The 26,004-nt window shown below is 38.6% G+C and overlaps 1 protein-coding gene across 2 annotated transcripts in view; it reads left to right on the top strand.

Annotated features, from left to right (window-relative positions):
• vps35 (VPS35 retromer complex component) overlaps positions 1-26,004 on the top strand; it is a 46,290-nt gene that overhangs the window by 8,441 nt on the left and 11,845 nt on the right. For both annotated transcript variants that reach the window (XM_012961188.3, NM_001017226.2), the window contains exons 2-11: positions 908-1,006; positions 12,308-12,404; positions 13,542-13,665; positions 15,048-15,230; positions 16,834-17,047; positions 18,694-18,777; positions 20,221-20,330; positions 21,989-22,085; positions 22,243-22,391; positions 25,630-25,837. In XM_012961188.3, the coding sequence (XP_012816642.1) occupies positions 908-1,006; positions 12,308-12,404; positions 13,542-13,665; positions 15,048-15,230; positions 16,834-17,047; positions 18,694-18,777; positions 20,221-20,330; positions 21,989-22,085; positions 22,243-22,391; positions 25,630-25,837 (1,365 nt within the window). The remainder of the gene's footprint in view (positions 1-907; positions 1,007-12,307; positions 12,405-13,541; positions 13,666-15,047; positions 15,231-16,833; positions 17,048-18,693; positions 18,778-20,220; positions 20,331-21,988; positions 22,086-22,242; positions 22,392-25,629; positions 25,838-26,004) is intronic.

Below are 26,004 nucleotides of genomic sequence, written 5' to 3'. Positions count from 1 at the left end.
TCATTTCTCTTGACAGACCAGCCACAGGGTTATTTAAGGTGTGATTTGTGGTTATTTATAGTTATTGCTGGTACAAAAAATGGTTTTATATGTTTGTAACTTTTTTTTTTATGAACTGATCCTGAGCAATGCAACAAAAATGTCCAAAAATAACTGCACTTAACACTAGGTAGGGCGATGGAGAGATACCAAGACTAATTTACTGTGCAAAAGAAGTTTGTCTAATTCTGTATTATTGCTTACAGAGTGTTAGCTATAGCAGACTAGACTCTCAAACTTTCCTTTCAGTATATGGGGCCTGTTTATTATGCTGTGTAAAACAAAATTTGCAGAAAAAACAGTGTAAAAAGCTGCGTAAAATAAATGGCAGATTTTGCTATCCAAATGCCAGTTTTTATACTGTTATCTTCTATGTTCCGACGGAAGAAAAATAAATAGGCCTCTTAGTGTATAGTTGTCGGTGTATTGTATGTTCTACTCCCTGTTGCTCAACACTGAAGCTTTGTGGGTGCTATATAACTGGCAATACCTGGTGCTACAATGACATGGAGGCAATGTAAAATATGTATATTACAATACGTTCACAGACCTTTGTAACCTTAATTGTATTGTTTGCCATTAATTGATTAGTGGGGTCTTCGTGAAAAAGGTTGAGATCTTAGGCTGTAGTGTTAAATGAGGCCTACTCTTCTTTTCATTAAAGTGCTTCTTGCTGATTAAAGTATGCAGCATAGTTGGATTTTTTTCTTTATGGCCATTAACTGCAAACATTACTTGACAACTGACTACAGTACTGTATCTTACCGACTGTACTGTATATTAGTGCCCACCCTTACAACTGATAATTTCCCTAGAGTGATGGAGAAAAGTATTGTATTTATTTATTTGGTTTTTTACTTTGTTACAGCCGACGACCCAGCAGTCCCCCCAGGATGAGCAGGAGAAGCTCCTGGATGAAGCAGTTCAGGCTGTAAAGGTTCAGTCTTTCCAGATGAAAAGATGCCTGGTAAGCAGCCTATTCCAGCAGGATGTCTGTGCACATAATTTATATATAGTTAAAAAATGTTTTTGTTTACAGCTTTACTATGTTACTATACAGTGCATGTGTTACCTTTGGGAAATCTGTACTAACAGCAGGCAAGAAATCTTTTCACCTTTGCACTTGTCCCAGTGGGAATCTTCTGCACTAAAACATATGAACTGTGTAAAAGCTGGAAAATGCAGGAGAAGGCAGTTTTTGAGGATTTCACGATTCATATATTTTTAACACCATAGATTTCTGCTGTGTTTATAAATTGGCCCCATCATGAGAAGTTTAAAGAAGGCTACCCTAAACAACTGCTTCAAATAAAGCGACTAAAATGAAATGCCACTTAATACTATAAATGTGTTTTTAAACTTTTTATCTACATGAAATCAGATATAGTAAGTAAAAGCTGGAATAAATAGTTCTTTAAGCTAATAGTTTGAAATGACCTATGTTGAGTAATAAGGTAGATAACCAATTTGAATTAACACAGGCAATGTATAGCAACGTAAAGAGTGAAATTGTAAAAAGTTTACCTCATAGGTATTTAAGTAAATTCTAGGACACTGGCAATCAGCATGTATGATGTCACTGATAATGTCTAGGACATGGCCATAGCATTAAGCTGGTACAATATCTAAGGTTAGCCTGTATAAATAAATAATATGCTTCTTTAGTGAGGTTGCCAAATGAGTGGATCTTTGCCTGTTTTGGCCACCTACATGCTGGGCTTGCCAGAATAGCCTCTTCCCACCCAGAGATGGGAAAGGTCAGTGATGGCATGATTGTATAAATCTGCAGGTTTTAAATTTGGTTAAGACAGGTTAGGGTCATTACTTTCGACTTGACCCATGCATCAGGATTTTATCATGGAGGAAGTTGTAAAAGGCTCATACACAGGCAGGTAAGCTGCTGATTTTGAAGGGGCAAATAGTCAGTTTAAATCGGCCTGCCATCAGCAATCACTGGAAATAGCCTACTTGTGTGTTATTTCTTCCCATGATGGCGCTGACATTTTGTGTGCATGTGTTGTATTCACACGTAAATGGATCTAATCTGCATTTTTTATTCATACTAACTGAAGCAAGAACTAGTTTGTCATTATCTTTTGATTAATTCCCTAAGAAGCAATTGGTTGTATGGGATAAAAATGTCAGGCTGAGGAATACGCTTCAGACAGGCACATTTATTAACAATGAGCACATTTGTTTTGGTGCATTAACCCGCAGCAAATTTTTGCTTTTAGCATTCTACCTGCAGCAGAGTGATTAAAGGTAACTGATAATTGATTCCCATGTGTAACTAAGGCAAATTTGGCAAGTATTACGTAAACCCCAGTGTTCTTCCTGGACTAAAATTCCTTAGTTTCAGGCATTTGGAATACCCAGCTCCGAACAGTATGCCTGTGTTTGTTGCCATATAAAGAAACTGTTTGGTAAAGGTGGCATACTAATGACTCATTTATATTCAGTATCTAGAAGAATTAAGTCTAAGAATCATTATTTATGAATTATTTATATTGTTTATTTTTTTTTAAAGGAGAAGGAAAGGCTAATAAAGTGTTAATCGCAATCTACAGGCATATCTTCAGTTCTCTCAAAAGTACCCTTAAGTCTCCCCATATTTCTCCTGTTCAGATGATCAGAAGCCTTATAGGAATAAAACGCTGAGCTCTGTAAAGAAAATTCCCATAATGCCACACTCCTGCACCAAGACTAAGAAGCCTGTACATGCCCAGTTTGTAAGACTATGAGGAAGATTCCTGCTGAATGGCTCAGATCACACATTCTTAAGGGGGGAGAGGAAGTTCTTAGCATTTTTATGGGAGGGGGGACTCTGGCACAAGGAAGCACACAAAAAAAATCCTGTTTCTTTTGAGTGCTTATGGCTGTATTTACATAGACCTTTCTGATAAAGCTTACTTAGTTTTTACCTTTCCTTCTCCTTTAATGACAAGAAAATAAAAATTTACTTTGGGTGCCAAGTTTTGCCCCCCTGTGAATTCAAAAGTTTTTTGCTTGGGTTGGTGCTATTTGTGAATAAAGTGCACTGGCCTAGGTCATTCGTTCTTCCCACAGGCGTCTATAGACAGACTTAAACTCATTTCAGCAAGTCCAAATCTGTGCTAGCGATGCTTAGGAAAGGTAAGAAACATGCCGGTGCAATGCTGTGTTACCAGTTACCCTGGGACCTCTCATTTACAATACGCATGGCAAGGTGAACCCTGTCCCACACTTTGCACTTATGGCTCAGGTCTCTTGTGTAATTTTTTTTTTTAATATGAGCACAAAGCACAGATAAAACATAGGCACATTAATGGCATTAAATAAATAACCCCTTATGTGTTGGGTAAGTAAAGGTGTCGCGTGAAACATGTAGTGTGAGCCCAACTTATGTATTCTTTCTGCCGTTTGTCACGCTAAAATTAGTTTACTGTTCATGTCCATTTTTATTCTCTAGCTTTTCTCTGTTATTTTGTCACTGTTTGATTTTGTTAAGTGCTTCATTCAGCAGTTGCCAAAGTACAAAATTGATTTTGCACATTGTGCATATTTAAATATGGAAGCTAGCTTGTGTTCATGTTTGTTCTGCCGACCTCCCTCTGTTCATGAAAATGAGATGAGAATAACAGGATGCTTCTTTGTGCACAGCTTGTATAGTAAGAACCACGTAAAAAACTGCCGGGGCAATGTGTACCAGTTATTTATAATGGTTGTTTCATGTGATTTAAGGACCCTTCTAAAAAATACCTTTAACCTTTTTAGTGCCATAGGACGTAGATTCTACGTCCTAGGTACCAAGGGACCAAAGTGCCATAGAACGTAGAATCTACGTCCTACAGCACTAACGGGTTTACAAGCGCTGCGCTTGCTTTTAAAGCAGCGCAGCGCTTGTAAAGCCTGCACAACCCCCTAGGCAACGAGCATAAGAGGTCATACTCACCGATCCGGGTCCCCCAGCGCCGCCGATCCGGGTCCTCAGCCAATGACAGCAGTGGACACGCATTGATGACGTGTCCACTGCTGTCCCTTTAATTGTCGCCGCCCCCGCCGTCGCCTCTTCACTCTGCTGCCACGTGAGACTGCTGGAGCCCCCCTGCTGCCTTCCTGCTGCCTTCCTGCCAGATTGGTCGCCCTGATCGCCTGCCTGCATTGTGTAAGCTGAACTACAACTCTCTAACCACTGTTTATTTTGCTTATTTCTATCTCAACTGTCTAAAATTTTTTTTTTTTTTTTTTTCTATTTCTTCTTCTATCTTTGTCATTATTACACTTTTGTACACATACACACTTATTTACAACTTTCCCAAGCACACACAGACACTTACACACACACTTACACTTACACTTTTTTTTTTTTTTTTTTTTTTTTTTTCTTTCTTTCTTTTCTTTTCTTTCTTTCTTTGCTTTCTCTGGCAGTCTTTTTTTTTTACTAAAACTTTATTTCTGATCTTGCTCTATAATTATCTGATTTATTTGGTTGCATTTTAGTGTTTTTTTTGCATTTTCATAATTGATTTCTGTTTTTGAATTATTCTATTGCACTATAACTTTTGTATTGCTATTGGGTGCTGAATTTGCAGTGACGTTGGTGGATCCAGGGCTCTGACCACCGATTTCATTGCAATAATTGTTCTTCTGTTGGTTTGAGCGGTTTTTATTTGAATTTACTGATTTTATGGTGTTTTATCTTTGCATTGTTCTTTATTGTGTATTTAGTGCCCTAAAAAGGTTGCTTTTGCAGTGACATTGGTGGATCCAGGGCTCTGATCACCGATTTCATTGCAATTATTGTTCTTTGATTGCTTTTAGTGGTTTTATTCCATTTTAACTTCATTTGATTTCAGTTGTTCTAGAAAGGTCCAGAGGTGCTAAGATTGTTCTGGTAGTTTCTATTGCCAAGGGTTAGGCTGATGCCACACATGGCGTAGGGCTGATTTTTTCAGCAAGTGGAAAAACGCTTGCCGAAAATTCAGCCCTACGCCTGCTACTTGTGCCTGCACCCGAATGAATGGAATACGCTCGGGTGCAGGCACATGTAGCCGATATACGCATGAAAACGCGAGACTTTGCATTCTCACGCGTTTTCATGCGTATATCGGCTACATGTGCCTGCACCCGAGCGTATTCCATTCATTCGGGTGCAGGCAAAAAAAAAAGGGGTGCATAGAGTGCAGCCCCAATATTATGCATTTTCAGGTTTGGCGGCCATGTACTTATGTGCATATGGGGTATCGTTTTATTCAGGGGAACTTGCAGATTTATGGTTAGTAAGTTTTTGGTAGTTGCCATGGAGATTTTGGGGAGAAATCTAGGTTTTTTATCTGGTTTTTCCTTGATTTCTGACCAAAATCTAGGTTTGTATCTGGTTTTTCCTTGATTTCTGACCAAAGCGCTGACTTCTGCAAGGGACTGCGGCCACAATTTTCCATGTAGAAAGAGAAGAGTGGTGTCTCTGAATAGCTGAAGGTGTGCACTTTTTGGAAATATATAGTTTGCGGGGGTTATTTCACAGGTATGGGGGTGTTTAGACTAAATAACTGCAGGTAGAGCAAAGCCCCCCGTTATGCATTGCCCCTGTTAGGGGGCATTTGGTGGCCACGTCTTTATGTGCACCCATACATATGGGGTATCGTTTTATTCAGGGGAACTTGCAAATTGAGGTTTAGTAAGTTTTTGGTAGTTGCCATGGAGATTTTGGGGAGAAATCTAGGTTTTTTTATCTGGTTTTTCCTTGATTTCTGACCAAAATCTAGGTTTGTATCTGGTTTTTCCTTGATTTCTGACCAAAGCGCTGATTTCTGCAAGGGACTGCGGCCACAATTTTCCATGTAGAAAGAGAAGAGTGGTGTCTCTGAATAGCTGAAGGTGTGCACTTTTCGTAAATATATAGATTGTGGGGGTTATTTCACAGGTAGGGGGGGTTAACACTGAAAAACTGCAGGTAGTGCACATAGAGCGCAACCCCCAAAATTTCAACTGAAATTGCCCTTATGCATTGCCCCTGTTTTGGGGCATTTGGTGGCCACGTCTTTATGTGCACCCATACATATGGGGTATCGTTTTATTCAGGGGAACTTGCAGATTAATGGTTAGTAAGTTTTTGGTAGTTGCCATGGAGATTTTGGGGAGAAATCTAGGTTTGTATCTGGTTTTTCCTTGATTTCTGACCAAAGCGCTGACTTCTGCAAGGGACTGTGGCCACAATTTTCCATGTAGAAAGAGAAGAGTGGTGTCTCTGAATAGCTGAAGGTGTGCACTTTTTGGAAATATATAGTTTGTGGGGGTTATTTCACAGGTATGGGGGTGTTTAGACTAAATAACTGCAGGTAGAGCACAGCCCCCCCCTTATGCATTGCCCCTGTTTGGGGGCATTTGGTGGACACGTCTTTATGTGTACCCATACATATGGGGTATCGTTTTATTCAGGGGAACTTGCAGATTGATGTTTAGTAAGTTTTTGGTAGTTGCCATGGAGATTTTGGGGAGAAATCTAGGTTTGTATCTGGTTTTTCCTTGATTTCTGAACGATGCGCTTACTTCTGCAAGGGACTGCGGCCACAATTTTCCATGTAGAAAGAGGAGAGTGGTGTCTCTGAATAGCTGAAGGTGTGCACTTTTCAGAAATATATAGTTTGTGGGGGTTATTTTACAGGTAGGGGGGGTTAACACTGAAAAACTGCAGGAAGTGCACATAGAGCACAGCCCCCAAAATTTCAACTGAAATTGCCCTTATGCATTGCCCCTGTTTTGGGGCATTTGGTGGCCACGTCTTTATGTGTACCCATACATATGGGGTATCGTTTTATTCAGGGGAACTTGCAGATTGATGTTTAGTAAGTTTTTGGTAGTTGCCATGGAGATTTTGGGGAGAAATCTAGGTTTGTATCTGGTTTTTCCTTGATTTCTGACCAATGCGCTGACTTCTGCAAGGGACTGCGGCCACAATTTTCCATGTAGAAAGAGGAGAGTGGTGTCTCTGAATAGCTGAAGGTGTGCACTTTTCAGAAATATATAGTTTGTGGGGGTTATTTTACAGGTAGGGGGGGTTAACACTGAAAAACTGCAGGAAGTGCACATAGAGCGCAGCCCCCAAAATTTCAACTGAAATTGCCCTTATGCATTGCCCCTGTTTTGGGGCATTTGGTGGCCACGTCTTTATGTGTACCCATACATATGGGGTATCGTTTTATTCAGGGGAACTTGCAGATTGATGTTTAGTAAGTTTTTGGTAGTTGCCATGGAGATTTTGGGGAGAAATCTAGGTTTGTGTCTGTTTTTTCCTTGATTTCTGACCAATGCGCTGACTTCTGCAAGGGACTGCGGCCACAATTTTCCATGTAGAAAGAGGAGAGTGGTGTCTCTGAATAGCTGAAGGTGTGCACTTTTCAGAAATATATAGTTTGTGGGGGTTATTTTACAGGTAGGGGGGGTTAACACTGAAAAACTGCAGGAAGTGCACATAGAGCGCAGCCCCCAAAATTTCAACTGAAATTGCCCTTATGCATTGCCCCTGTTTTGGGGCATTTGGTGGCCACGTCTTTATGTGTACCCATACATATGGGGTATCGTTTTATTCAGGGGAACTTGCAGATTGATGTTTAGTAAGTTTTTGGTAGTTGCCATGGAGATTTTGGGGAGAAATCTAGGTTTGTATCTGGTTTTTCCTTGATTTCTGACCAATGCGCTGACTTCTGCAAGGGACTGCGGCCACAATTTTCCATGTAGAAAGAGGAGAGTGGTGTCTCTGAATAGCTGAAGGTGTACACTTTTCAGAAATATATAGTTTGTGGGGGTTATTTTACAGGTAGGGGGGGTTAACACTGAAAAACTGCAGGAAGTGCACATAGAGCGCAGCCCCCAAAATATCAACTGAAATTGCCCTTATGCATTGCCCCTGTTTTGGGGCATTTGGTGGCCACGTCTTTATGTGCACCCATACATATGGGGTATTGTTTTATTCAGGGGAACTTGCAGATTGATGTTTAGTAAGTTTTTGGTAGTTGCCATGGAGATTTTGGGGAGAAATCTAGGTTTTTTATCAGTTTTTTCCTCGATTTCTGACCAAAGCGCTGACTTCTGCAAGGGACTGCGGCCACAATTTTCTATGTAGAAAGAGAAGAGTGGTGTCTCTGAATAGCTGAAGGTGTGCACTTTTCAGAAATATATAGTTTGTGGGGGTTATTTCACAAGTAGGGGGGTTAACACTGAAAAACTGCAGGTAGTGCACATAGAGCACAGCACCCACATTTTTAGCTGTAATTGCCCTTGTGCATTGCCCCTGCTTTGGAGTGTTTGGTGCCCATGTCTTTATGTGCACCCATACATATGGGGCATCATTTTATTCAGTAGAAATTTGTCTTTCAAATTTGCCTTTGTTAGAAAATTTTTATGAGATTTTTTTTTGTCAAATCCACATTTGATCATGCGTCCAAGTTTACGTTTTAGAAAAAAAAAAAAATGTCAAAAAAACTTCCAAATTTCACAATGCACTGACAAAAGGTATTTGGCTTTTTAGTGAAAACTACATTGCACCTAGAAACCTGAAGGTCTGTAGTTTCTAAAGATACCAAACATGAGGGGATATTTTAGATTTACATATAAGTTATGCTGCATCAACTGTTACAAGCGCTTTTCCGCTTTGTTCTGGTGTGATATTGTACTAAGTATTGCTTTAGTTTGGGGGTTACTTCTGGACAGGAACTGTGGGGTACCACCACATATTTGGTATCGTTGGACTTGGGAGTATCAGGGCTTTTACAAACAACAAAAAAAAGTTTGTAAAATTAACTTTTCTATGGAAAAAAAACTCAAAATATACAGAAATTTTTCATAATTTTATTTTTTTTTTACATAATTCACCCAAAATACACATCATATCTCCAGAAAAGTTATAAAATTTGGTATGTATGTCGAAGCCCAATTAGTGACGAAAAAAACGATATATAATTTCCCTAGTTTCATGGAGGTTTTCCTACCAAAAAACATTGTTAAAGTGAATGAGTACAAAATGCTTAAAAAACGTCTGGCACTGGGGGGAACCGAAATGACGAATTCGGCTGGCACTTAAAGGGTTAAAAAGCCTTATATTTGCCTGACTGGTTTTGTTGTTGTTATTATTTTGTTTAGAGTCCCTGCTATTTATAATTTTACATTTTAACATTTTTGCCCCGTGCTTTTACATTACCTATCTGATCCCCCATGTTCCTTTATGTGGGGGCTGCCATATTTGTGCTGCAGGAGGCCGTTAGCATTAGAAGCTATAACTGACAGGTTGAGAAGGGACAGTCAGGTTGGCAAAACAGGTTCAGGAACTTCAGGTAACAATCACTTACAAAAGCAGCCCTATCAGTGAAAAATGATCAACATGAGCCATAGGTAACTTTTATGTACATTTAATATTTTAAGGAGTAGTTGATATGTCGGTATCACTTTAAAGGCAAAATAGATAGGATCTGTTTATCTTAAATATAATATAAGACCACATTTTTTTCTTTAATTTCTTTGGAGTACTTGCAGGTTTCCCATTGTGTTCCTATAAGCAGTAGCTATATTAGCTCATGCAATCTATTGCACTAAATATACTAGGCAAAGGGCAGTGGCACATGGGATCTTTTGGCTGTTATGTTGCAAAGTACAGACAAGACATACCTAATTTCCTATTTAAAAAAAAAATAATATTGTTTTTATGAGACACAAAAACTGTTGTTAACATTTAAGCGTTGCAGCAGATAAAATTTATTTGTGATTTGACCTAATGTTACTAACTCAGTATAAATACTTCATTCCACCCCCTCACAGTGATAATTGGCAAATCAACCATGATTATGGGGATAAAAATAGATTTCCTACACCCTGGATGAAAAGTTTAATGCAATATCTATATTTTTACTTTTTTAACCATCTGGTATTTAAATTTTTAAAACATTTTCACCGATTCATATAAAACTTGCCAACTAGATCCAGGAATTTCTCTTTTCATTGCAGTTGAATACAAGTACATTTTCCAGGAAATGTGGAATGTAATATTTTTGACAGTTGCTTATTGATGCCAAAAGTACAATGATTCACATTTTCTGTGATGGAAAGCAATTTGACAGAAATGTATTGCTCTTACATGGTGGCAAAAGTCACCATATAAGTAATTACTTTTATATGGGGACAAAACAGTATGTCAAATATTTATTATTTACCAGAGAGAGAGCACCATGATTTCATTTTTGTATTCATTTATTTAAATGAATTCAGAGATTGCTTTATACCCTTCTCATTGCCTTCAGTGAGGAGCTTCTGTAAGAGGCATCTCATATTAATATTTATATACACCATATACTGTGTGTCTTTTTATCTATATGTCTGTACTTCAGAGGTTTACCTAGTTTTGCTGTAGTTCGTGACTGCGTAAAAGATTGTACAAGGCTAATCGTACGTGAGGTCAAAACAGATATTAGTCCTTTTAAGTCAACTGTTTTGCTAGAAGGAGATAGTTATAGGCTAGAGATGACTCATGCAGCCTGACTGGCTTCCAAATGCTCATCTACTGTCATTTAGGTGCCCATATGTTATTAATATGCATTTAATTATAATTACATACCACTTTCAAGTTAACATCGGCAAAACTAAACGTGTTTGAAAAGTAAAAACCCAATTTCTTATAAAGACAGCCATGAAGGAAAGGCATGGCTAAACGTTATCAAACCTTGGAGATGTTTCCCTCTGTTGACTCGCACCAACTCGACCCTAATACTTGCCTTATTTCTTTACCTGTGCAGAAATAGAGTAGTGCAGCAGGTTTCTTTTGGAAATGATCTGCAGTTAAAGCTGATCCAGACCTGTGCATGCTCCGTGCCTAGGATCATCTGAAAGAGATGATTAAGTTGGTACCCCCCCAACCCCTACTCTGTTTCTTCTGTTCAGGTAACGAGAATTGGGGCAGTTTCAGTGGAGGTTTAGTTGTGCAGTTTTATAGAGGGGAGGAAGTCCTCTTTAGAGCTGGCAACATGGCTTTTATACTCCTTTTAAACCAGGCCCAAACAGGGTCATGCCAAAGTAAGTTTTGCTTTGGTTTAGTAATCTATTTTTACCATCTAACAGATGACTACTTTTAGTTTTTTTGATTGCAGTAGATCTTTAACAGCTAACTGTTCTTGATTATCGGGCCAGGTTTTTGCCATATCACTTAAAGGGGAAATCCACCCATAACATAACAGTAGTCACTATCCCTAGCCTGTCTTCATCTTGCATCCTCCAAATCCCACAATTCCCTGCACACAAGATGTAAATAAGGAAAGTAACATCACAGTGCAATGCATTTAGTTCCTGCTTGAACGTTCTCCTGTAAGCTGTGGAGGAGGAGTTACAATTAGTAACATCAATGGTTTAGTCCCTTCTTCCCTTGCTAGGATATCAAATGATGCAGAAAGAGAAGAACTTTTTTGCAGCTGGATTTCAGCATATAGAAATTGTATTTATTCATACCTTTTGAAGGAACAGATTACAATGATGGGTTTCTGTGTTGTGTGGATCTCTAACAAATTTTGGTTTAGAAGCGGGAGTTCCCTTTTAACAGGTAGGGCAGAATCTCTAACACCGCAAAAGAATATACCGTATATACTCGAGTATAAGCCGATCCGAATATAAGCCGAGGTACCTAATTTTACCTAAGAAAACTGGAAAAACTTATTGACTCGAGTATAAGCCTAGGGTGGGAAATGCAGCCGCTACTGCTAAGTTTCAATAATCAAAATAAATACCTATAAAATTACATTAATTGAGGCATCAGTGGGGTATATGGTTTTTCAATATTTATTTCAAATAAAAACAGTAAACTAGCTCTGTAAGTGGAGAGGAGGGTCAACAAAAACAATATGAGTGCTACCCCACGCTCATTGCACATTGGCAAACTGGCAGCAGAATAAGTATAAGGGGGAATAAGTATTGCTAGTGGGAGCCTGGGCCAGGGCACTGGAGGGTCTGGTTGCGGGGGGCCTAATTTGCACACAAAGGAGAGAGGGTGCTAGTCTGGAGGGACCCATGGCACCCAACTCGACTATAAGCCGAGGGTGACTTTTTCAGCACCTTTTGGGTGCTGAATAACTAGGCATATACTCGAGTATATACAGTAGTTTTTAATATGATTGTGTTGAAAAAAGGTGATTATGAATATTTAAGACACTTTTTAATATTCCTTCATTAAAAATATGTTGTCTTTTTTATTTGAATTTTGAATACCCAGTTTTCTGGACCTGTATTAAAATATGATTTTCTTTTATTTTGTTAGGATAAAAACAAGCTGATGGATGCTCTTAAACATGCCTCTAACATGCTGGGTGAGCTACGGACATCAATGTTGTCTCCAAAGAGCTATTACGAGTTGTGTATCCTTTTTATCTATGTGATGGTGAGCTACCATGTAGTTGCTTGGCGTGAGCCCACATTCCAAGGGAGGGGGAGGGAGTTCTTATGCATTCATATGGGAGGGGGGAGCAGGAGAAAGGAGGGGGAGAGGGAGAGAACTGAGCAGACTAGTGCCCCAAACCTGAAGGAGCCCTAAAAGAGAAGTCTGATTCAGAAGAACATGTTCCTAAAAAAGGAGACAAGAAATCCTGTGTTTCTCTTTCTTGTGAGTGCTAATGGCTGTATTTACATAGACCCTTCTGATCAAGCTTACTTAGTTTTTACCTTTCCTTCTATTTTAAGGTGTGCTGTTTGACCCTTTTAGTAATTTAAAAGCTGTATTAAAGGAGAAGGAAAGGCATTTTGGCATTTTACTGCCAATAGATTAGCCATATTAGTGCCACCTACAACACTATATTAATTTAGCTGAAAGCTTTACTATCCCTGAGTAAAGCTCAGATCACACATTCATATGGGAGGGGGAGCAAAAAAAATGGAGGGGGAGTGGGAGAGAGGAGAGAGCTGCTCAGACTTGTGCCCCAAACCTGAAGGACAGGAAGTCTGATACAGACATAAAAGGAAACAAGACATCCTGTGTTTCTTTTGCACTCGGACTTGGTGCAGCTTATGGCTGATAAAGCTTACTTAGTTTTTACCTTTACTTCTCCTTTAAGAGCTTGTGTATTTGTTACTTAAGGGCTTACTACTTAGGAGTTTTTGGCCAAAAGTAGCCTTTTTCTAGCCATGTTGCAGCTGCACACTTGGGGTTATCTGTTGAACAGGTGCCAGACAGAGCAGATACAAACCCCCTAACATTTTGGGGGAAAAAAGCTCCTGTAGCCAAGTACCCATGATTCAAAATATCTTTACAAACCTTTTTGCAATGTTTAATTGAACCTGATACTTGAATAGGCAAAGAAATAGGTCTGAACTAGTTGTGAGCAAATCTGTCCCGTTTTGCTTCTCCAAAAAATTTGCAAAACAGCAAAAATTAGCAAAACGCAATGGGTGTCTTTTTGCAGCCACATTTTCCATACCGCACACCTTTATTTGATTTTTTTTTTGCACCTGTTGGAGTCTATAGGTTGTATTAATATCCTTAACAGAGAGCTAACAAGACATGGCTATATCGGACGAACTGCACTATTTAGAGGTGTATCTCACAGATGAGTTTGCAAAAGGAAGAAAAGTAGCTGATCTCTATGAGCTTGTACAATATGCTGGGAATATTATCCCCAGGCTGTAAGTACAGTTGTTTCTCCTATTTTAATCACCGCTTGTGGTCCTCTGTTAGGGTATAAACCGACGGGGAAATTAGTTACCGCAACTTTTAAAACCTGCAATCGATTTAACTAAAAAATCCAGTCACAGTGACTAATCACTGCAACACTACCCCCCCAAGAAAATATATACATGTTGCCATAAATGAAAGGTACCATGTGGTACAATCACCACAACTTTTTAGCATGGCGATTAACCACCAAGATTTTTAAAATCCAGTTGCGACTAATCGCTTTGTCTCTCGTCACCCTTAGAGACTAAACCGGTCTATTGTGCTTGATGGAACATAAAGACCTGACTGACACCAGAATTTCAGGCACAGCCCAGTGGGGGATATTTATTAAAAGTGGCCAAATTTGCACTTCGCAACCAATTTGGGATTTTTGTTTTTGTCACACAACATCAACTAAAACAATAAAAGCAATAATTTTATGGTTTGCACAGGTCACCGCTCAGGTGAGAACTAGCCCAGCATTAATAAATAAGCCCCGTTATGCCTGGCAAAACTCTGCTTAATTATTTTTCAAGTTTATTTGAATATTGATTGTCAGTACTTACCAATATGTTTACTGGTATGAGAAACACTTTAAAGAAATACATTTTCCAATAGGCAAGGGCTATCCGCCTGTGTCTTTTTTGCACTTATTCAATCATATCTGATAAGTTCAGCTTCTAATTTATTTGTTTTCAGGGTAATATTAATTGGCTTAATCAAGCTCAGTTTTGGTTGAATTGGTACATTTACAGTTTCGCTACTTCTTGAACATGAAATATATAATAGAGTGCTGGCTTTTACCTAAGTCAGGTGGGGGTTAAAGATGCATTGAATATGCTTAAGGGTTTATGTAGAGTCTGCTAACTACTATTTCTAGTTGATCTGACCCTCCATAGAAATTTAACATACAGATTCAAACTGTACAACAAAATCAATTCTAAATATAACCTTTCCAGAGGTATTAAACCATTTTTCCAGGGGCTCTTGAAGCATTGTGATCCCAATAAAACTAACTGTAGCACAGTGCCATCTGAATTTTTATATTGAAATTCTAAGTATACACACTTAAGTACTGCTTTCTTATTCATCTGTTACATAATTTGGACTGTTATGTGTGCCCTATAGACACTAGAATTACTCTGCTAAAAAGAAAATGGTTTGCTGCACTTATCTGTACCATTTTATTATTTTAACAGAATAAATTTTATTTATTCAGTAAAATTACTTAAACAGGAAGTGATCTTGCCTCTTTGCTGTTGGTAATAACTAGTTTTTTAGTAGAAATTTGTAAATGCATTTATGCACAGAATTATATGTCTGATTGTGTGTTGTATGTGGCCCTTATCAGTTACCTGCTGATCACTGTTGGAGTGGTATATGTCAAGTCTTTTTCCCAGTCGAGGAAGGACATTCTGAAAGATATGGTAGAGATGTGTCGTGGTGTCCAACATCCTTTAAGGGGGCTCTTTCTCCGGAATTACCTTTTGCAGTGCACCAGGAATATTTTGCCAGATGAGGGGGAGCAGACAAAGTAAGCAACCCTTTTTTTTTTTTTTTTTGGTTAAACAAGGCTCAAATATTAATTTTATTCTCATGCTTATGTAATGCATTTTAATGAATGTTTGTTTTAAGGCAATGTTTAAATATTTTTAGGTAAAGCTAATATAAGACATGCCATTTTCTCTTCTGATTTTTGGCTTGGTTACTTAACTACCGGGTATATGCAATTTTCATATTTATTTCTGGTTTTTATTTATGTAATGCTGACACATTTTTACAGCACTGTACAGAGATTATTCATCATTTACATCAGTCCCTGCCCCAGAGGAGCTTGCAATCTAAGGACCCTATCACATTCTCACACACAAACACACTATTTTCAGTTTAGTCAGAAGCATAGAATTTGTTATCTTTGAACCATTATGTCAGTAAATATTAAAACACAAAATCCTGCATTAAAGTAAACAACAAAACAAAAACCTAAAAAGATAGCTAAGAGTCTCGGAAAGGTAAGATACTGTAGTGTATGTGTTGACACCAAAAATATGCCAGCACTAGCACTTTCAGGATAATTTGCATTGCACCTAAATATTGTACACCAAGAAACTGGATCCACTAGAAAAACATTTTGGTTGAGGAGAGATGTCCTCGTTTGTATCCACTTTTTCTACCTATGCTGATTAGAAAACCTGCACTGCACTGTGAGCTACATCAATCATAATTTTGTTATGCTCTTTATTTATGGCAATGAGCAAACTTAGTTGCATGTGTCTGTCTTTCATGTGCTGGTCTTTGCCAGTTGATTCCAGGCATAATATCAGACCTTGCCCATAGTCACTATTGTGTGCTTAAGTCCTTTTTGGAAGAGGCTTTTAGGGTGAAGACACTCAGAGCTACTAGTTGCAGCTACTTGTAATGGCTACTAAAATAGACAGTGCTGATAATTTACTGCTAATTGTCTCAGTGTGTTTTAGCAGAGGTAATTCTCAGTATTGTCAATGGCAGGGTATTTTTTGGGGTTTAGTAGCCGTGACAAGTAGATGCTACTAAGTAGCTCCATGTGTCTTCACCCTTACCATACCTGAGTAAACTTGAACAGGGAAACAGATAAAGGGCTTAGACAACACAAGAAAGTCTCCGGCAGCCGGGATCATATTGGCACCCTATCACCCATTGAATTAGGATTTCTTTGTCCTTTAGGGCTCTGGCACACGGGGGAGATTAGTCGCCCGTGATTAACTCCCTGTTCGCGGGCGACTAATCTCCCCGAGTTGCCTACCCCTGCCATCCCACCGGCAAACATGTAAGTCGCCGGCGGGATGGCAGACGCGGCGGCGCGGTTTCGCGCAAATTGCCGAAAAAGACTCGCGAGGCTTTTTCGGCGATTTCCGCAAATCGCCCCGCCGCGTCTGCCATCCCGCCGGCGACTTACATGTTCGCCGGTGGGATGGCAGGGGTAGGCAACTCGGGGAGATTAGTCGCCCGCGAACAGGGAGTTAATCGCGGGCGACTAATTGCTTGGACTTTATTTATAATTGCTGTTTGCTTGGACTTTATTTTTGAAATCATTTATCTTTTGTCTTTTATAAGTCTAATATGCTTGCAGTAATTAAATAGCTTTTACAACTTTACAGTGAGGAAGTGACAGGAGACATAAGTGACTCAATGGATTTTGTGTTACTGAACTTTGCGGAAATGAACAAGCTGTGGGTGCGAATGCAGCACCAGGGTCACAGTCGAGACAAAGAGAAAAGGGAGCGCGAGAGACAGGAGCTTCGAATCTTGGTGGGAACAAACTTAGTCAGACTAAGCCAACTGGAAGGTGTCAACGTGGAGAGATACAAACAGGTGTGGTTTATTATTATCTTTGGAATAAGTAGATTGTAAGCAACTTTACAATTTACATTCATTAAATGTTTTGATCGTTAAACATTTATTTGTATTTGCACCATGAAAACCAGTTGCTTTGAAAACCCATAGTTAGCTGGCAAAGTATCCCTTCAGGCTGATGGTCCATGGAATGAGTTAGTCGGAGGCAATAGATTTCTGTTACCGTGGCCGACTAACCGGTCCGATATTCCTTTCCCCTGTTGCCAGGGGAAAGGCCTTCGCAACCCCTGGGCTTTCCAAAGTCGCACAAAGTTGCCTCATGCAGCTAACTTTGTGTGACTTCGCAAAGGCGATGCATAGGCCTTTCCATCAGCGACTCCTGTTGCTGCCAGTGGAAAGTTAGTTGCCCACGGTAGCAGAGGTCTATTGCTAGTTGTTAACTTGCTCTGTGGGCCGTCAGTCTTAGAGATTGGGATGCTTATGTGGTTTTCATTCTGCACAAAGTCACAAGCTTTCTTGCCAGTAATGATAAAAATTGTAAAACTAGTGATGCTCCTTGGGAATGTAATGGGAATATTGCACTGTTCCTGAATTCAGAAACTTGGCACCTTAAGGCTAAGAACCCACGGAGCAGTTCAGTTGCCCACGATAGAGCACCCCTCCTAAATGGCTTTGTCACCATTGGAAAGCCCTTTGCATCACAAAACTTTGCACAACTTCTTAATACGGAAGTGATGATGCAGAGAGCTTTCCACCGGCAACTCCTACTGTTGCTGGTGGAAAGCCATTTCAGAGCGGTTAGCTTTTACCCACAATGTAGCATTTTCCCCAGAATCTGGGGCTTGCTATAAAGGGTATTTTGAAACATGTATTCGATTCGCCTGTAGGGATGTAGATTTGTGTCTGCTTTGCCAAATTGTCCAAGGCTCTGTGTACTTTCAGTGTGTGCCATGTGTAGATGGAACCCTGGAAATACTGGCAGCTTAAGACTGGTACTAGTTCCAAGGTTCCTGTGCACACATGCATGCAATTAATTTGATCAGGCTGAATGAGTGCGCGGCCCACAAGGTTCTAAGGAGCATGTGGTAGTGCAAGTACCTGTGTGAAAAGCCCCAAAATGTACTCAGTCTTGTATCTTATTCTAAAATTAAGGTGTTAAATAGTGTGGTGATGGAGGGAGGGTAGTCTGTTTTACAGGTGGGGTTTATTTTATTGTAAATATTCTCTGATAATAGCACACAGCATTGTACAAAAATGTCAGCATTTGTCTGCTTAAATGACAAGTTTAGCTAGATTAACTGGAGGATGGTATAATCTCAGGGTAGTTCTTCTGGCAGAGGCACAGGGAAAAAAACCGAACATTTTACTTTCCTAAATTGCACATATGCACTGTAGCATCAAATCCAAATATGCCCAAGCAAGGGATGGGAATAAGGAAATTGGCACATTATTCTATTCATTTTCCCCATACAGGTGCATTTTTACGTGAAAAGGGTTATTACAATTAACTCACTGGGTGTGAATTAACCATTTTGCACCCCCCACTGAATTAGAGTTTTTTTCATGTCCTTTTAACAAAAGGATTGTCTCAAGATAAGTATTACAGTGATTCAGTCTATTCAGAGTATCTATATAACTCAGGGCTTTTCTGCTTATTTTTTTAGATTGTGTTGCCTGGAATATTAGAACAAGTTGTAAACTGCAGAGATGCTCTCGCGCAAGAATACCTCATGGAGTGCATAATTCAGGTAATGTAACATAATGTACTTTTTAGGCATTTTTTGGAAGGGAATTTGTCTTTCTACAAAGGAGCTGTTGAGATTTGATTAGTGCTCTGTATTTTTAGGATAAGTCTATGCTGTACCAGTGCATTTTCACTAAAGAAACTTGTAGTAGTTGCCAAAAATGATTATGCTTCTAGAAACCAATTTCAGAATTTCCATTCTGTCTGGTGCTTCAACTTTTCTACACTGACTTGGAATTCTGCATCTTATGGTTTCTGGAAGATTGTAAAATATGAGTAAATGATATCTAGAGCCATGAACAGCATTCCTAAATAAGAGCAGGAATCAAATAATTGCAAACCACATACAAAGTTCCTCTTTTAATAAAACAATTGCAGCATCCAAAAGACTTCCATAAGAAAAAGAAAAGGTAAAGCCTTCTGTTACTGCAAAGGAGCTGCAGGAAAGTGTGGCTGACACAGGAGTTTTGCACCATTCCATGGTGCAGCATTGCTTGCACAAATGTAAGCTGCATGTTAGAGTCATCAGGAGGTAGCCTGACCTTATCATAAATATCAGTGCCTGAGATATTCAAAACAGCACCTAGACATGCTTAAGGTGGATCCATTATGCTTTGGGGTTTTCAAGTCAGGTTTATTGTAATCTCAACTATACAGTATACAATTATACAGTGAGACTGAATTATACAATTTCAGGACACACTCAAATCAGCAATATACTACACAATTCAGGGCAATTTAAGAGCAGTGAACAAAACCACAAATACAGTCTGCACAGTAGCAATCCAATATAAATTACAGTGATCAGTATAATACTGAAATAGATAATAAATCTGCATATTATTCTGTATATCTTGTGTTACAGAAGAATATATATACAGGAAAATGAGAAATCAGGGACTTATTCTTCAAGTACTCAAAGAATATTAGCACAACATTTTGATGTAAAATCAGAAAAAAAGCACCCGTTGAAATTCATTATAAATTTGTGGGACCACAAAAAAAAATTCTAGAATGTGGGAAAACTTAAAATCAGGGTACTTTAAATTTGAGTTTTAACTGTGTATATTAAATATCCTTACTGCTGGACAGAAATACAAAGTGCATACATGCATTTACCTCACATTATAATTAAAATATTGAGAATGTTTGTATACATGTCTATATGAGTCTTTAAGAAGAGACAGAACCAAAAACCATCTCAAGTTCTTATTTAAAATGCAAATATAAAAATTATATGGTGGGAGTTCTAGTCCTGCAACCAAAAGGGGCAAAATTGTCATGGAAGGTTTATAATAAATGATGTGTTGTGATTTACTCGTTTATAAGTAAAAAGTGCATTCTGAGCTTTTTAAAGTCATTATGGAAAGCTTCTTCTTTTTAAAGGGTTGTCATTAGAATGTCCTTGCATAAATATTAGTTATTCATAAATAATTCCTTTGCACAGGTTTTTCCAGATGAATTTCACCTTCAGACCCTAAACCCTTTCCTTAGAGCTTGTGCTGAGCTCCACCAAAATGTGAATGTGAAGAATATCATTATTGCTTTAATTGACAGGTAAGAGTTTTTGTACTGTACCTGGCACTTTTATTCAAGGGCATAATCACCTAGTTTCATTTTATAGTTTCATATTTGTACCTGCAAAATGCTCTGCCCAGGGAGGCAAATGTCTAAATAGTATGTCATTTAAAAAAAAAGATTCATAAAAGCCAAATGAATTAACTATAAAATATAATAAAAAAATGTAAAATATTGACTACAGGCAAAAATCAGGAGCAGGAATTAAACATGCATTTATATAGCAAGTGAGTTTGCGTCCCTTGTTTTTGGCCACAAAACATTACTGAAAGGAGAATTCATATCCCTTATCCAGACCCACAAATACAATGTTGTTCTCTACTAAGGTGTTTACGTCATTGATGCAGAACCACAAATCTAAGGACTCTGATACATGGTCTCCATTTATCTGCCGGAATGGCAGCAAACATGGGTGGATAAATGGCCATTACCACTTCTTGTAAGGGCTCTGGCACACTGGGAGATTAGTTGCGGGCGACTAATCTCCCCGAACTACCATCCCACCGGCGAACATGTAAGTTCGCCGGTGGGATGGTACACGCTGCGCAGGCGATTTCGGCAAATCATCGAAGTTGCCTCGCGAGGCATTCGGTGATTTGCCGAAATTGCGCTGCCGCACGTGCCATCCCACCGGCAACTTACATTTTCGCCGGTGGGATGCCAACTGATGGCAACTCGGGGAGATTAGTCGCCCGAAACAGGGAGATTTGTCACGGGCGACTAATCTCCCCGTGTGCCAGAGCCCTAAGTGAATGAAAAGTGCTATATTGGCGAAATGCTAGTCTCCGGTGGAGGACAGCAGTGGTCAGTGTTATTGTGAGAAATATGAGAGCACACAATATGTACTGCTCCAAGTACTGAAAGGGGGTTTACATTATTTATTTAAAGCCTCAAACAAACCATTGTGCGGTGAAGAAAATTAAGGTTCATGTCACTGTTCTAGAGCTGCTAACATAGCCTTGGGCACCACAAAATCATTTCTGTTTTCTCTCCTTCAATCAGGAAATACACAGCAGGCTATTTAATACAGACTTAATTGACATTGCCCAGTAAACTATAAATCTCTAGTCTTGCTTTCTGTGTTGTAAGAGGTAAATGTTAGGTTTGTGATTGATAACGAGAATTAAGTCTTTCCTTTCTATCTGACACAGCTTAACTACCTCCTCTGATAAATAGAGGGAGGGATTAATAAGCAGCAGTATGCTCTGTGCAGAAGACATTTAGTTGATAGCAAGAAGACTGCATAACAAAACAGAATGAGTCACAGGCTGTTTTAGGTTACCTCGACTAATTTGCTGATTATAGTATAGATTTTGTGCTTTAAATTTAATGGGAATAGAGGTGCAAATGCTGGTGCTGTGGCATCTCTTTCTTTATAGACTAGATGGGACTTTTGTATTGCTTTTCTGTTCAGCAAGTTGGGTCCTGACAGTGACCACAAATGCTCTGGGCAACATGTTTTTTTCCTTTCATATGATTGGAAATCAGAAATGTGTGTTTCTTGTCACTGCCATATATTCTATGCTGCTGGCAGGGAAACGGGTTAAACCATGCTTGGTGACTTTTGTTATTTTCTTGTCTGAGGGCAAATTGGCAAGACAGTATAAATATCTTAGTTTTTCCTATTTATTTCGCAGGCTAGCTCTGTTTGCACATCGGGAAGATGGGCCTGGAATACCAGCAGATATCAAGCTGTTTGATATTTTCTCTCAGCAGGTGGCCACAGTAATACAGGTAGGCGTTGCACTAATGAAGTTACATTTAATGGGGGCATGCTGTGTTTTTGGGCAGCAATAAATATTAAAACCACATATAAAAGATTTGTATAATTTGAGTGTGCATTTTCACATGAAATAACCAAATCTGATTTCTTCACCACTTTACACTGCAGTCCCGGCAGGACATGCCTTCAGAAGATGTGGTTTCCTTACAAGTGTCCCTCATTAATCTTGCCATGAAATGCTATCCAGACCGAGTTGATTATGTCGATAAGGTCCTTGAAACAACTGTGGAAATCTTTAACAAACTCAACCTCGAGCAGTAAGTATGCCATACAGGAACTTCAAGACCTGTATTAGCAAGTAAAGTAGAACCCATCAGTTTGGTTACACTTCATAGAATATCAGAGTGGCAGTGGTAACTAGCACTAATCATTGTTTAGCTGATATAGCCACAGTGTTTCAGACTTTTGAATTGGGAATAAAGACATATGTTTATTTTGCCAAGGCTGTTAAGACAGAAATTTAAGCTATTACTTTTGGCCTTACTTAGAATTTGCAGGCAAGAAAAACAGTCCTTTTTCTTGATCACCTTTGTAAGGGGAAAATTATCTGGAAACCCATTATCCAGAAAGCTCCGAATTATGGAAAGCCCGTCTCCCATAGACTCCATTTTAATCAAATAATTCAGAATTTTAAAACTGATTTCCTTTTTCTCTGTAATAATAAAACAGTACCTTGTACTTGATCGCAACTAAGATATAAATACTCCTTATTGGATGCAAAACAATCCTATTGGGTTTAATTAATGTTTTATTGATTTTTTAGCAGAGTTAAGGTATGGTGATCCAAATTATGGAAAGAACCCTAATCCGGAATACCCTTGATCCCGAGCATTCTGGATAACGGGTCCTATACTTGTACTATAGTTGTATGAGTGTGTAGGCATCCTACCCAAGGAAAGAAGACTGAACATAATTCATTTGCCTTTTATGACTAATTTTATTATATGTCTTTAAAGCATGGACTTTGTTCTAATGCACTGACGCAAAGTACAATATGTTCTGTTCTATTTTTGAAATAGGAGAAAGGGATGGCATGAGCACAACAAGCTGTGTGGTCTGACATACTTTATGACCTAAACTTAGGAAGCCATAGCCTGAAACTGATAGACAGCAGCTTTTATGGACATATATATTAGTTGGTCTTTGGTGCTTCTCTGTACTTGCGTGTGTTTGTTTTTATAATGTGCTGTATTTAGATGGTACGTATTTAGAAGCACTCACTCTTTCCGAATGCGCGTGGCTTTGACGTAAACAATACTGTGTACAAAATATTGTTGCTGTTTATTCAAAATTAAATTATAGATGTTTGTCAGATATTGCGTGCATTTACATTTTATAACATTAATTTTCTTCTTTTTTTTTTTCTGATCAGTATCGTATATGCCCCATAATTGTCTTTTAATTATTTAAAAGCATACAAGATCTAAACACAGACAAATGCTGCTTTCTGAACTTGTTGCTTAGGTAACTGTGTTTTAACAAGCAATAGTTTTTTTTTTTGAGTGATTCTCTTCTGTAGTTTGGCTTACACCGACAAATGAAAGATTAAGGTTTTTCTACATAAAATTACACAAATTACTTAATTGTGGAATCGATAAAAAATTTTGGTTCAATACTCTTAATAAAAACATTTTAAGAATAAAGATGACATTTTTCATTTTATTCTGAAATACCACAGACTTGAAATGCACTTTTTCACTTCTATTCACTAAATAGGCATTGGTTACAATTTTATGAGCATATTTTTTAGCGTTTTGTACAGGGCTGGCTAAACCACAGCAAAATCGTTTTACAAATAAGAGTAGTCAAAGAGAAAGACATTTCCCAGCATGTGTTTGGTGCAACTGTCAAGAAGGTCTGAACTCTCAATCGTTCTCTAGAGTATGAATATTTTATGGTTTATGTGGGTTGTAAAAAGAAAACCTCTGGCTGTTTGATTGAACTACTGAAGAGAGCACTTAATCAAAGGAAAGTCAATTCAGATAGGCAAGTTTTCTTTGACTTTGAAGATCTTGCTTGCTCCTAGACTAATGAACATCAGTAAACTCTATGCTGCTAGTAATTGCTGCTGCTCCTTTGTACTGTACTGAAAGCATATGTTTGTGCATGTATGCAACATTTATTTTTTCTAGTTTTAAGAGATGAATCCACCCTAGTTGGTATTGCTCATGTTTTTATTTTGCCTTAATTAGCTAATGTGTTGGTAGCAGGTTGTTTGGATACGGTATTCCTTTTGTATTTGTGGTTGCTGCAACCAACATAGATTTTTTTAGGGGAATGACGGCTAAAAAATATATATAATACAAATGAAATGAACAAAACCTTCCTAATTTAAGGTTTATTGAAGTGAACATTTTTTATTTCTTAAATGGGGTGTTCATTGATAACAGATTTTAGAATTGTGTTTCTTGCAATTTTGCAAGAAATACAGTTAGGGGCACACAGAAAATTACGCCGTCGCTCGCGGTGTTTCGCGGCGTAAAATTCAACATACTTACTGGCGGCTATTTCTGAGTTGCGTAAAACCACCGTGTATATGGTGTTCTTTCTTACGGCGATGACCGCGAAAGCGTGAATGTAATTTAGCGCATGCGTGTTCTATTTCTTCAAGCTATTGTTTTTATTTATAGGTTGGTTAAAAACTGCGTTATTTATTAAAGTTTCCTCAAATTGTTTTCATTGGTTGGTTAAAAACGGGGTTATCCATTTAATTTATATAAAATGTGATAATTACGCCCATTGAAATGAATAGGCTGTGACGATTACGGCGTAAAATTTGCTTACGCCGCAAGCGTACACGCATAAATGAATAAGATCGCCGTGCTATTTTCCGCGATGGCGAATAACGGCGGGAAAAGACGCGGTTGAAGAACGGCGGAATTAATGGCGTAAGTTTAGGTTTACGCCACGTTTAACGCCGTAAAAACGGCGTCAATCTTTTTACGCGCTTTAATATATTTGCCCCAAAGTGTTGCTGCATGGTTAGACTGTAGGCTACAGGTTTTCTCTGGAAAAAATGTGCTTGCGAGGGGACATGATTACTCTGTGCAAGTACATTAGAGGGGATTATAGGCAGATAAGGGGTGTTCTTTTTTTTTTCCCCCATAAAAACAATCAACGCACCAGAGGCCATCCCTTTAGATTAGAGGAACTGAGCTTCCATTTGAAGCAGCATAAGTGGTTTTTCACGGTAAGGGCAGTGAGGTTGTGGAATGCACTTCCTAGTGATGTTGTAATAGCAGATTCTGTTGTCTTTAAGAGGGTCCTGGATAAGTTTTTGAACAAGCATAGTATCCAATTTTGATACTAAAATCAACAGTTTTGATGTTAGTGTATATATAGTTTATGTACGTGAGTGTATAGATATCTCAGTATAGGTTTGTGTGCTGGGTTCACTTGGATGGGTTAAACTTGATGGGCTCTGGTCTTTTTTCATGTATGTAACTATGTACTTCAGCGTATGTAAAACCTGACCTTATGTTTTTGTGTCTACAGCATTGCCACAAGCAGCGCTGTTTCCAAGGAACTTACCAGACTTTTAAAAATACCTGTTGATACCTACAACAATATCCTGACTGTGTTGAAGCTGAAGCATTTCCATCCTCTCTTTGAATATTTTGACTATGAGTCTAGAAAGAGCATGAGTTGCTATGTTCTTAGCAATGCACTGGAATACAATACAGAGATTGGCTCCCAAGAGCAGGTAAGGATCTGCGTGTACTATTTTATGTGAATATGTGTCTGGCTCATACACTGAGGGGCTTATTTATTATAGTGTGTAAGCCAACATCACAAGTTATGCCAGCTTACACACTATAATACATATGCCCCTAAGTCCAACTTTTGGGCTCTCTTGTTAAAAATGATAAT

Source organism: Xenopus tropicalis, chromosome 4 (genome assembly GCF_000004195.4).
Source record: "Xenopus tropicalis strain Nigerian chromosome 4, UCB_Xtro_10.0, whole genome shotgun sequence".
NCBI lineage: Eukaryota > Metazoa > Chordata > Amphibia > Anura > Pipidae > Xenopus > Xenopus tropicalis.
Note: the sequence above shows the minus strand (reverse complement) of the source record. Positions and strands in the feature narration are given on the sequence as shown.